General features: G+C 36.4%; 1 protein-coding gene across 1 annotated transcript in view; it reads left to right on the top strand.

The window, feature by feature from the left end:
* Positions 1-14232, top strand: part of LOC6036130 (piezo-type mechanosensitive ion channel component) — a 93715-nt gene that overhangs the window by 43854 nt on the left and 35629 nt on the right. The window contains 3 exon segments of the mRNA XM_038257031.1: positions 3575-4202; positions 4264-4552; positions 4903-5058. Coding sequence (XP_038112959.1) covers positions 3575-4202; positions 4264-4552; positions 4903-5058 — 1073 coding nt within the window.

Raw genomic sequence — 14232 nt, 5'->3', positions numbered from 1 at the left:
GATTCTGGGATTCACAAGGTTCTAAGGAGTTAAAGATTCTAAGTTCAAAGATTCAAAAGGTTGAAAGTTCTAAATTCTGGAGTTCTGAGTTCTGAGGATTCTAAAGTTCTAAATTCTAAATTCTAAAGGTTCAAAGGTTCTAAAATTTTTAAGTTCTAAAATTCTAAGGTTAAAATTCTAAATTTTCTAAAATTCTAAGATTCTAAGGTTCTAAAATTCTAAAATTCTAAAGATTCTAAGGTTAAAAGGTTCTGAAATTCCCAAATTCTTGAGTTCTAAAGGTTCTTAAATATAAGTTCCGTAGTCTCAAAGTTCATGTTCCCAAGATCTTAAATTCCCAGTTCTCAAATTAACAAATTCTCCAGTTTCCCAAGATTCTAAGTTCCCAGTTCCCAAATTCTTGGATTCCCAAATTCTTAAGTTCCCAAGGTTCTAAGTTCTCCAAGTTCTTTAAGTTCCCAAATTCCCAAGATTCCCATTTCTTGGACTACCTTAATTCTCCTAATTCCCACAATTTGCAGTTTCCCAAGGTTCTTTGATTCCTAAATTCTCAGGTTCTAGGATTCTTGATTCCTAAGGATTCCTAAATTCCTAATCCTAAAGTTCCAATGATTTCTAATTCCTAAGTTCCTAAATTCCTAAATTCCCAAATTCCTAAATTCTTGAATTCCTGTTCTAAAGTTCTAAATTCCCAAGGTTCCTAAATTCCTAAATTCCTGATTTTTTGATTCCTAAATTCCTCAGTTCCCAAATTCCCAATTTCCAAGATCTTGGGTTCCCAGGTTCTCAAATTCCCAGGTTCTCAGTGCCCCAGGTTCAAAATTCCATTTGGGTTCTTTCAGGTTCCCAGGTTCTTGGAGTTCCTAAATTCTTTGATTCTGGGTTCTCAGGTTCTTTTGATTCCCAAATTCACCAGGTTCCCAAATTCCCAGTTTCTTTAACTTCCAGTTCTCAGGTTCCCCAATTTCCAGTTTCCCAGTTCCTGGATTCTCAGGTTCCTGGATTCCAAATCCCAAATTCCTAAATTCTAATTATTAAATTCTAAGATTCCCAAATTCCAAATTGGGTTCTCAAGTTCCCAAATTCCTAAATTCTAATTCCTAGTTCCTAAATTCCCAAATTCCCCAGGTTCTGGGATTCCTAAATTCATGATTCCTTATTCCTGAAGTCCAAACTCCTAGATTCCTAAATTCTAAATTCCTTGGTTCCTGGATTCCTAAATTCTAAGTTCCTAAATTCCTAAGTTCCAAGTTCCCAGGTTCAGATTCCCAAAGTCCCCCAGATCCCCAAGTTCACATGAAATTCCCAGGTTTCTCAGGTTCCCAGGTTCCTAGGTTCTCAGGTTCTTAGTTCTTGGGTTCCTGGATTCCTAAGTTCCTAAATCATTTGAGTTCCTGGGTTCCCAGGTTCCTGGGTTCTTGAGTCCTGGTTCTGGAATTCCTAAGTTCGTTATTTGCTAAATTCTAAAGGTTCCTTAATTCCTGGGCCTCCTAAAGGTTCCTAAATTCTAAATTCCTAAATTCTGGATTCCTGGGTTCTAGGTTCTTGAGTTCCTGAATTCTTGGAGTTCCTGGGTTCTTAATTCCTAGGTTCCCCAGGTTCCCCAGGTTCTCAGGTTCCCAGATTTACATTTAAGGTTAATAATTCTCCAATTCTTAAATTCCCATTTCCCAAATTCACAACTTTCCCAGGTTCTTAGGTTCCCAAATTCCCAAGATAAACAAATTCCCAGGTTCTGGTTCCCCAATTCCCGGTTCGGATTCCCAAATTCTTAAATTACATTTTAAGGTTACAGAGTTCCCCAGGTTCTTCATTTCCCAAATTCTTAGATTCCCCAGGTTCTTGAGTTCCCAGGTTCTAAGATCCCAGGTTCCCAGGTTCTGGGTTCTAAGTTCTCAGGTTCCTAAATTCCCCAGGTTCCCAGTTCTTGGGTCCCCAGGTTACTTAGATCATCAAATTCCCAGGTTCCTAGGTTCCTGATTCTATTTCCTAATTCCTGGGTTTCCAGGTTCCCCAGGTTCTTGGGTTCCCAGGTTCCCAGTTCTCAGGTTCCCAGGTTCCTGAGTTCCTAGGTTCCTAATTCCTAGGATTTCCAGGTTCCCAGTTCTCAGATTCACGGATTCTTTGATTCCCCAGGTTCCCAAGGTTCTGGGTTCCAGGTTCTCAGGTTCCCAAAGTTCCTTAGTTCCTGGGTTCTAAAGTTCATGATTCCTTAATTCCTTAATTCCTAAATTCCTAAATTCCTAAATTCCTAAATTCCTAAATTCCCAAATTCCCAAATTCACAAATTCTTTAATTCCCAAATTCCCAAATTCACAAATTCCCAAATTCTTAAATTCTCAAATTCTTAAATTCCCAATTTCCCAAAGTTGTGAATTTGGGAAATTGTCCACGGTCCATACAAAAAAGATTTTTTTTGTATGGACAATTGTCCACGAAGGGGGGGGGGGTTGAGATTTCCAAAAAAGTGTCCACGTGGTTTATGGATGGTCCCTTTCCAAATTCTTAAATTCCCAAATTCCCAAATAAACAAATTCCCAAATTCCCCAATTCCCAAATTCCTTAATTCCCAAATTCTCAAATTCCCAAAATCCCCAAATCCCAAATTCCCATAGTCCCAAATTCCCAAATTCTCAAATTCCCAAATTCACAAATTCACAAATTTCTAAATTCCTAAATTCCTAAATTCCTAAATTCTTAAATTCCTAAATTCCTAAATTCCTAAATTCCCAAATTCCCAAATTCCTAAATTCCTTAATTCCTTGATTCCTTAATTCTTAAATCTCAAAATCCCACATTATCAGGTTCTTGAATTCCTAAATTTTCTAATTCCGATATTCCCAAATTTCTAAAATAACATAATATCAAGTTCCTAAAATCACAAATTCCTTAATTTTGATTCGGGATTCTCAGATTCAGAAAATCCCAAATTCTCAAAAACTCCTCATTCTTTAATACCCATATTCCCATATTTCCTGATTGGCAAAACACTAATTTCTTGTATTCTTATATTCCAAACAAACAAACACACACACACACACACACACACACACACACACACACACACAGAGAGAGAGTTAGTTTTTTATTAATGATGTATTTTATGCCTCAATAAATAAAAAAAACGAATCAACTGTTTTACTGAACCAAAAGAAATATTCAACGGTCAATTCAAAAACCAAAACCAACGGTCAATTCAAAAACCGATTAAACCGTTCGGGATGGCTGCGTGCTTTCTGTTTTGCCAGACGTCACCAACCGTGACGCCTCAAAATCGACAACATTGTTCTCGATTTTGATGCAAATGTTACCGGACGACTGGTCGACAACATTCTGAAACGAATTTCAGAACGAATCGAGAACAATGTTGTCGATTTCCCGGACAGGATTTCTATCCGTGCGTGCTGCTACGTTCCAACTTGGGATGGGTGATAGTGGGATGAATTTACAACGATTAACATAAATGTCACCGAGTTAGATCTGCCCGCCGGGAGGACGCAAACACACACATTTATGCTAATTTTATCGGCCACGAGGAGTAATTAATTTTCTTCTTTTTTTTCTCTCTTTTCAGGTTGCCTGTTGAGACCGGTAGGACTATCACTTCCATATCTGATCTTCCTACTCGCTCTACCGTTCGTGCCAGTGGCCACGCCGCGGAGTATCAAAGGTTCCACGGGGATCTACTTCAAGATTTACATCGCCGTGAGCATTCTGCTGCTCCTGGGTCAAATCGCCTTCCAGATAGTATTCGTAGTGCTCGGTTACGAGCTGATCGAGCAATGCCAGTTCACGGAGATCTTGCTGCGGCACGTCGGACTCGTCAAATTCGAAGATCTGAACGCGTCCATGGTGGTGTACTGGATCGCGCCGGAGATCATCATGACGCTGACTTCCGGCATCGTGTACGGCGTCCTGAAGAAGCTCGCCAACGGGGCCATCGGTGACGAAGTCGGGCCGGGAACGGCCACCAGCCCAACCTCGCTGGAGGCGCCTGAAGTGCTCTCGCTGGGGTGTGGCGTCGGTGGTCCGAATCCGGTGAGTCGGGAAAAGCTGGCGTTCCTCACGAAGCTGGGCGTCGTGCTGAGCGTGGCGATGCTCTGCTTGGCCGCCGTTCTGCAGCCGTCCGTCCCCAGTGGGATCTATTTTGTAATATTTTTGGGTTCGGCCACCTGGTGGGCGTGCTACAAGGAGTTGGATAGGTGAGTAATGGATGAAACAAATGATTAATGTCACAAATAAATGTTTTGTCCTATCTCGCAGAGCCTTCGGCGTAGTTTTAAGGATAACGCTAGTGTTTCTGGTCGTGCACATCACCGGCTTCCTTGCGTACCAGAACCCATGGCCGCAGGAGCTACTGCCAGCAAACGGCACGCTGGCGCGGATATTCTCCCTCACGCCGATACTGTCCTCCAGCTGTGACAACCTGACGGACATCCGGAACGTCAACTTTGAGAGCGATCTCGGCTCCGATTACTACCTCAACCCGGTCGTACTGTTGCTGTGTTACTATTGTATCTCCATCACCTCATCGCTTCTTTTGAGACCAAGAGTGAGTATCGCGCGTTTAAGATATTCGAGATTTGCACGAAACTAACACGAGCACCAGTATGCTAACACTGAAACACTAGATCTAGAAAGGTGCCTAACCTTTTAGAGCCAAGAAAGTATCTAACCACCATCCTCTTAACCTAGAGAAAGAGTGAATAAGCCGCTGCTAACAATCGGAACTAACGATTTCTCCCCTCTTCAAAATTCTAACCTCAAATTCAAATTCAAACCATGCCTCCCTGTCCTGAAACCAATTGGCCACACTAACATTTCCCGCGTGCTAAAATGTCGTTGCTGGCTGACTGCCGCTGCTGCCTGCGCTGCGCTACTAACCCGCTTAACCCGCTCAAGTTGACGGAGAAGGAGCTCAAACGGCAGGAGCTGTTCTACCAGCTCGAAAGTGGCGTCCGCCTCCACCGCCAGATCTCGTTCCGCATGAATAGAAAGAATATCTTACGCAAGACGCTGACCAGCGATCGGTGGCGTGGAGCCGCCCGCAAGGTTAAAGTAAGCCCCGCCCCTCACCTTCTAATCCCCTCTCTAGTTACACGTGTAGAAGACCACTTCCGCTCTCTTTTGTATACCGACTACTTTGAAGCACTATGTAGAAATAGTAGAACGAGTGTCCCTTTTTTGCTTCCTTTTCGGTTAGTTTCCGTTTCCGTTGAAATTTTGTGGTGTTAGAACATAAGCATGCCGAAGTCCACACGAAAGTTATTCAAATTTTTATTGATTCTCGCACGGAAAATTTGCACCTCCCTCGTAATCCTCCGAACACCCACCGCTAGGAAGAGTGAACGTAACGTAAAGGTAGGATTGTAGCTAACCCTTTGCTGTACTGAAAACTAAAGGCTTGCAGGTGACCGTGACGGAACGGGACACTGACGCCGTGATATGATTGACGAGACACGAAAGACAAAATGACGCTTCTGCTGCACTGTGTATTAGGTTGTTATAGTTGGTTCTGGTGCAGGCACAAATTTGCTCTTGACGGTACTCAAAGGACACTGGTGGCAAGAAATGTAGTTTGGGAATCCAGCGCAACTGCACTTTCAATGGTGACAGGTTGTGATGAGCCGGCATGGTGTCAACTAAAGAATATTAAAAAAATATTACTAACATCTAATTGAAACTTCTTTGGGTTATTCCACCTCAAACGTATCAGCACTCAAAGTCGACTTGTTTTGATCAAGCCTAAATTTTGTGGAGCTGTTTAAACAATCAAAACTAGCAAGAATGGTGATTTTCATCCAAATCGTATCACCCCCGTCTGTTTGACACCATTTGTGAAAAACTTCTTTTTTCAAACGGCGATAACTCTGAAATTTGTTAGAAAATAATATTTCTAATCTTATCTAATCTATTCTAACCCTAGCGCAGCCAACCTTTCGGAAGCATCCTGGAGAATATCACGGTGATTACTTCCATCATCCTTCTTTTCTAATCGGCCAGGCCAATTACGTAAAGTTAACCGCAAAGATGGCTCGTCCTAAAAATTAATGGAAAGATAAGAAAATTTTACACATTTGTTAATTTTAAACATTAAAAATCGGACTACATGTTGCCGAGATATCGAAGATTGTAAAACGAGGACTAATTGAGCAACACTGAGACAATCTCATTTTTCATGTGTTTTAATCTTTGCATTGGCCATATTTAGGGCTAGTGATTTTTTCACGGCAAAACAAATCGAAATTACGCGGCATGCCATTTACAAAACATTGAAATTTCACGGTACTCTTGGAAAATGTTAAAGAATTTCCGCCAGTTGAATTCTAGATTTTTTATAAGGTCTTACAAACAAATGTAAAAATTGAGTATTTCCCGTTTACTCCAACGAACATTGACAGTTTTTACATTTATTGATAATTAAAGAAAAAATATAATACATTGAAAAATGGTTAACAAATGTGCTTTCAATTGGTATTATTTTTTATGAATTGAAAAAAACTCATAATTTATATTGGGTAATTCTCTACCAACTCACACGAAACCGGCAAAAGTTGCCCCGACCCCTTTTCGATTTGCGTGAAACTTTGTCCTAAGGGGTAACTTTTGTTCCTGATCACGATTTCGAGGTCCGTTTTTTGATATCTCGTGACGGTCGGGCGGTACGACCCCTTCCATTTTTGAACATGCGATAAAAGAGGAGTTTTTCAATAATTTGCAGCCTGAAACGGTGATGAGATAGAAATTTGGTGTCAAATGGACTTTTATGTAAAATTAGACGTCCGATTTGATGGCGTACTCAGAATTCCGAAAAAACGTATTGTTCATCGAAAAAAACACTAAAAAAGTTTTGAAAATTCTACCATTTTCCGTAACTTGACTGTAAAATTTTTTGGAACATGTCATTTTAAGGGAAATTTAATGTACTTTTCGATTCTACATTGACCCAGAAGGGTCATTTTTTCATTTAGAACAAAATTTTTCATTTTAAAATTTCGTGTTTTTTCTAACTTTGCAGGGTTATTTTTGAGAGTGTAACAATGTTCTAAAAAGTTGTAGAGCAGACAACTACAAAAATTTTAATATATAGACATAAGGGGTTTGCAAATAAACATCACGAGTTATCGCGATATTACGAAAAAAAGTTTTGAAAAAGTTACTTTTTGCGTTTCTATTTGTTTCGTCGTCCGTGTCTGTAGTGGGTGACCATGAACGGCCATGATCTATGACGACCAACTTTTTCAAAACTTTTTTTCGTAAAATCGCGATAACTCGTAGTGTTTATAAGCAAACCCCTTATGTCTATATATCAAATTTTTTGTAATTGTCTGCTCTACAACTTTGTAGAACATTATTACACTCTAAAAAATAACCCTGCAAAGTTAGAAAAAACACGAAATTTTCAAATGAAAAATTTTGTTCTAAATAAAGAAATTACCCTTCTGGGTCAATGTAGATACGAAAAGTACATTAAATTTCCCATAAAATGACATTTTCCAAAAAAAATTACAGTCGAGTAACGGAAAATGGGAGAATTTTTATAACTTTTTTAGTGTTTTTTTTTCGATAAAACTAGGTTTTTTTTGGAATTCTGAGTACGCCATCAAATCGGGCGTCTAATTTTACATAAAAGTCCCTTTGACACCAAATTTCTATCTCATCACCGTTTCAGGCTACAAATTATTGAAAAACACCTCTTTTTTCGCATGTTCAAAAATGGAAGGGGTCGTATCGCCCCTCCGTCACGAGATATCAAAAAACGGACCTCGGATTCGTGATCAGGGACAAAAGTTACCCCTTAGGACAAAGTTTCACGCAAATCGAAGAGGGGTCGGGGCAACTGCTGTGTGAGTTGGTGGAGAAATACCCTATTCAAAATATTTAAATGCAAATTGTTCAACGTTGTTTAACATAGTTGATTATTAAAAATAAATTTAACAAAAATTTTAAAAACTTGTATTGATTAATGTCCTTTAATTTTTTTTATGAATTTTGTGGAGTAAAGAAATTATCTGCATTTTGTTGAATATTCTAATGAGAAATAGCTTCAAAAAAATGTGGTAGATCTGATACGAAATACTTTTTTATTTGTAAACTGCTTTTAAAATGCTTTAAAAATCTTTGAAAATGTTTGAATCACAAAAATAAAGCTTAAGGTGAAATTTACCACGGGGGATTTCTTGAATATCTCGAAAACGATAAGACTTAGCCGAAATCTCTCTTCGCACAAAATTCAAGCTGCTTTTTCTGAACATTCTTCACTAAAAAATATTTTTTCAAAAAATTGTTTACATATAGAAAATATGTTTGACAACTTTGATGCTAAAAATCTCATAAATATTGTTAGAAAAGGTACACTTTTGGCTCCGTAAGAAATTCGAGAAACTTATCCTCTACATTTCGTTCTTTGGGTGCAAATCTCTAGGTCGTATAGTTTTTGAGTAATTATCTTAGACAAATGCAAACTTTTGAAATTTTCCACCAATTTTGGTTTTGTTTATTTTTGGGTGCGCGCATGTCATGGCCTGCTCTCGCCGCGCGTCCCGAGCACCTCCGCCCGCCGCGCATCTTGGTGAGTGGTGATCAATCCACACTTCCACACTTTACTTTTCTGTTTGTGTGCGATAAATGAACTTTCGGAGAAAAAATAATTTTGTCTTTTTTTTTGTTGTTTTCTTTAAAAATAATAAATTCGTACAGAACGCTATATATTTTTTTAACACTCCTCCGTCCAAGGTGGAAAAAAAGTTGGAACGCTATCTTCAACTCGCTGGTTCTCAGCCAAAATTCAACCAATCTGGATGATTCTTTTTTTCAGAGATTTGTACGGATCTCCAGATGAGCCTATAACTTTGCAGATCTCGATTAGATCAATCCTCTAATAACTACGACTAAATTAGTCGGAGCAACTTTTTATCCGCGTGTATTTCCGAAAAGCGACTCAAGCGGGAATATTTTTGCTACGCAGCAAAAATACAATAACTTTGGTAAAACGTTAGCAAAACCCACAAAATTATACATCAAAATTTTCGTTATGATCTCAGGATTATGATAAGCTTCTCAAATTTCAATTATTTTCTCAAGAAAATTCACAAAACTACGTATAACTACAGAAAAAATGCCTAATTTTATGACTAGAACTTTATGGTAAAATCACTGATTTATTTTATGAAAATGTTTCAAATGATCTAAATTTTGAGTTTCAAAATCATTCTGAGTGTGTTTCTTCCTGAATACTACAAAAAAAATCCTAAACTGCGTAAAATACAGAAAATTTTATACATTTCTTTAGAACTTTATTTGCTTCATGTTAAATTCATTGATTTTTTTTTATGAAGATGTTTCAAATGATCTAATTAATAAGTGTCAAAATCATTCTGAGTGTGTATCTTCCTCAATACTACAAAAAAATTCAAAAACTACGTAAAATACAGAAAATTTTATACTTTCCTTTAGAACTTTATTTGCTTCATTGTAAAATTATTGAGTTATTTTATGAAAATGTTTCAAATGATCTAAATTATAAGTTTCAAAATCATTCTGAGTGTGTATCTTCCTCAATACTACAAAAAAATCAAAAACTACGTAAAATACAGAAAATTTTAAACTTTTCTTTAGAACTTTATTTGTTTCGTGGTAAAATTATTTATTTATATCATGTTTTTTTTTTCAAATGATCTAAATTATAAGTGTCAAAACCATTCTGAGTGTGTATCTTCCTCAATACTACGAAAAAAAACAAAAACTACGTAAAATACGGAAAATTTTATAATTTCCTTTTGAACTTTATTTGCTTCATGGTAAAATCATTGATTTATTTAATGAAAATGTTTCAAATGATCTAAATTATTAGTTTCAGAATCATTCTGAGTGTGTTTTTTAACTTCGTAGAATACAGAAAATAATATACTTTCCTTTATTTATTTTTTTCTTCATGGTAAAATCATTAATTTCTTTTATGAAAATATTTCAAAAATAAAGAAATAATTTTCAAAGACAATCTAAGTTAGTTATCTTCCTAAACTTCATCTGCTTCATAGTAAAATCAATGGTTTCTAATAAAAATGTTCCACATCATCTAAATAGTGTGTTTTCAAAAACCTTCTGAGAGTGTTTTTTTCAAAATACTACAAATTAAAAATAAACTACGTAGAATACCAACTATTTTAAACTTTCTTTCAGAGTAACATATGCTTCAAAGTGAAATCGTTGGTTATTATAATGAAAATGTTTAAAATTATTTTACTTATAGGTTTCAAAACTATTCTGAGTGCGTTTTCTTACTAAATACTAAAAGTTAGAAACAACATTCTTACTAAATACTTAAAGATACACACTCAGAATGATTTTGACACTTATAATTAAGATCATTTGAAAAAAATTCATCATATAAATCAATGATTTTACCATGAAACAAATAAAGTTCTAATGAAAAGTATAACATTTTCTGTATTTTACGTAGCTTTGGTAAAATTTTGTAATATTCAAGAAGAAACACACTCAGAATGATTTTGAAACTTATAATTTAGATCATTGGAAACATTTTCATCAAATAAATCAATGATTTTACCATGAAGCAAACATTCTAGAACACTTACGAAGTCTTCAAAGTTTTATCAAACGGTAAAAGAGCTCAATAGTCAAATTAAATAGAAGTTTTTTTTTATTTTAAAATTTAGTTTTAGGCTTCAAAATTGGCCAGAAAAATCAGGGGGCAAAACAAACATATTGAAAAATAACTTCAAAATTTTAATGAAAATTCAAATGCAATAAGCTGAAATCAATTTAAAATGCATTCCCCTGCGTTTAGATTTATTTTTATAATATTTGGGTTTATTCAAAATTTTATTTGTTTTGGAAATTTTCGATATACAGTATAGCAATACGTTTCTTTTTTGGTCAAATTTTTAATTACGTCTAATCTTACATAAAAAACCCGATTTAATCCCACCTGGGGTGAGATAGAGCCTTTCTTACAAAAGGAAGTTAACGGCAGTTGATTTTTTTCAAAGAAATAGCAAAATAAAGAATGAATGGTCCATTCATAATACAATTCTAAACTCAACCTTATTTTTCACATAACTTATAAAGCGCTGTTTTTGCCCCATTTGCCATGGCCGGTTGTAAGCTGTGCTCGCACACAAGCATTTTCGATTTTAAAATCAGAACAAATTATTTTTGAGGCAGAGAATTAGCTCACAATTTGCGATGTTCGTAATGTTTTCTGCATATCGCTAAATTGTTCGTATTCTCTGAGTGTTTTTTGCACTTTTCAAAATATTTAAAATTAACGAGAAAACAAAATAATTCCGTCTTGCTCCAATGCGTTAAAGTGGTTACAAAATGACTGGCAGAAAGTGTTTCAACACCCGAGAATTTGCCGTGTTGTAAACAACGATGTAACGGTAAAGCCGCATAAATGTTCTTGAAAGCTTTGAAACGCCTACTGTAATTCACTAAACTGTCATTTAGGCGTTAGGCAAAATTGTGAGCTTTCAATAAGCAAGCATTTAGGCGTTTTTGGGATTGGGAAGCATACAACGACTGAGAGGGAGCAGCTGTGGCTGAATGGTTACAGTGTTTGCTTTGTAAGCGAATGGTTCTGGGTTCGATTCCCATCTGCTCCCATCGAGAAAGTTAAGGACATAGAAATACTTGAAATGCTGAATATAAACGAAAAATCAAAGTCGCCGAAGGCGGGGTTCGAACCCCCGTCCTTTGGATTGGTAAGCAAAAATGCTAACCACTAGGCCATGGCGACTTGGTGAGCATAGACTGGAATTAGGAATACTGTTACAACCAACCCGGAACGCCTTTCGAGGTGTATCCTAGGGTTCTACCCCTCCTACTAACATTGAGTCCAAAACCTCCCTACAAACATCTATACCACTAAGGTGACGTAGGGGTCCTTGCGCACTTTAGATAGGTGTTTACTAACGATCCTTCATATCCCTGAGGATAGCTTGGACCCGGCCTGGACCCCCTTATGCCCTGGGCTGTATTACACACTCATCAAAAGATGAAGACATGGTATCTCCCGTGTTGGATTATTGTTCCGGATGAGGGTCTAACACAACCAGACTAAACAGAGGATAAGCGTTGTGGAGCCTTCCGGTGGTGGGGCGTCCTCCAAATGCTAATGCTAATGCTAATGGGAAGCATACAACGACTGAGCGCTCGGTGGGACTTCACTACGACAAACGCAAACGTACCGAATAAACCACCTTGGTACGCTGGTACGATGAACAAAAATACTAATACACAAAAAGGCTAGTACCGAAGCTAGAAAACCAAACCCGCGATGTGCGTTGTCACTGGCACATGGGAAGCTTAGACGTTTCCCAGAAATTCGTTCGCTCAGAGTTCGATCAGAGAATGAGCAAAACAAAAAAGAAAGGCAAAAGAATGAGCATGAGGCTTCAGAACAGATAGCTGCTTGCGTCAAGTTTGCGTTCACTGAAGCTTAGCATAGAAAATAATGATAGGCGATGTGTGATGAACGAGCAATCGATAAAGCAACTTGCACTAAAAGGGGGTAATCTAGTATCAAAACTCTATACGCGCCAGCATCACGCGCCAGCATTGCTCGCGTCTGCATGTGAAGCTCAACTTGACAACTTGTCGACGAGGCGACGAGGCGACGAAAATCGATCGTCCATGATTTTTGGCACATTTTTCGAATGAATATTTCTCGAGAAATGATTTGGGAACGAAGCTTGAATTGGCGTCGGAGCCAAAAGCAAACCCTATACCTTTCTTTAGTAAGAAAGGCAAAAACTAATGATGGCAAAACAACTGAACTGAGTAATTATCTAAGAAATCGGTTTTTTTTTTACAATTTATAATTTTTGTATTTGGTGCCTTCGGTATGCCTAAAGAAGCCATTTGCAACAATAGTTTGTCAATACAATTTTTCATACAAATTTGGTGGCTGTCTATACAAAAATGATATATGAAAATTCAAAAATCTGTGTCTTTTGAAGGATTTTTTTGATAGATTTGGTGTCTTCGGCTAAGTTGTCGGTGTGGCTAGGGACTACACTGATAAAAAAAATTATACATTTTTTTGGTGTTTTTTAATTTCACTTTATGTCACAAAAACTTGATTTACAATAAAAAAAACTTATTATGAAAAATCGAATTTGCAATCAAAAAGTACTTTAGTGCAATTTTGATAAAGTGCATCGTTTTTTTTTTGCATTCCTTCAAAAGATACAGATTATCGAATTTTCATATTTCATTTTTGTATGGACAGCTGTCAAATTTGTATGGAAAATTGTATTGACAAACTAATGACAGCTGTCAATTTTTTATGGAAAATTATATGGACAAACTAATGATGCAAAATGGCTTCTTTGGGCATACCGAAGGAACCAAAAAAAGTTTCAGCCAGAATAAAAAAAGTCGAATTACCGAAATCTCAGAGAATTGCTCACTAGTGCAGAATGTATTTTAAAACACTTTTATCAACCATATGTTGAGACTCTGGCTTGTAATCTCAATATTATTTTTTCTGCTCCCCCCTCGACACCGGCTAGAGCCGAGGGACATAAATATTGAAAAATATTTGCATCGGCCTGATTGCAAAAGATATTTGAAAAATAAATTCCAGACCTAGTTGATAATGAGGAGAGAATAATTAAAATCAAAAAAGTTACAAATAGTTTTAGACATGAGCCGCATTTATTGTAAATAAATTTAGGGTCATCCACAAAACTTTTATAAATAAACTTACGAAATATATTTAGTTTAGCACATGTAGCACGCACTGATTTTTTTGCAACTTTCATAAATCTTATCGATATGTGTAAATGAGCCACTAGCCTCTTTTTATCCTTTGTTAAAAACAAACATGTCTATTTTAGGTATTTTTAATTCGATAAATCTCTGTTTGTTGGAAATATTGTAAGAACCTTAATAACTTGGTAGTTTAGAAAATTTTAGAAAAAAAATGTTTCAAAATAAGTGATAATGTATATGCAGGCAACATTTTTTTTTGACAAAAAAAAATAAAAGTAATTGTTTTGAAAACGCTATCTTACAAACAAAAGGCATGGCAAAAAATATTTGACTTTTTTAAAAAATCGGTAGGTTTTTGCATTTTTTCGCATAGTAACAGATGTTTGTATTTTACATTAATAAATTAGCATTGTGGCGAATCTAGAGATTTTATGTTTCTGAAAACGAGAATTGCATTATAGAATTTACTGAAAATACAATATAATAATCGCT

This window comes from Culex quinquefasciatus, chromosome 2 (genome assembly GCF_015732765.1).
Source record: "Culex quinquefasciatus strain JHB chromosome 2, VPISU_Cqui_1.0_pri_paternal, whole genome shotgun sequence".
Classification (NCBI taxonomy): domain Eukaryota; kingdom Metazoa; phylum Arthropoda; class Insecta; order Diptera; family Culicidae; genus Culex; species Culex quinquefasciatus.
This window is presented reverse-complemented; position numbering and strand designations above follow the sequence as displayed.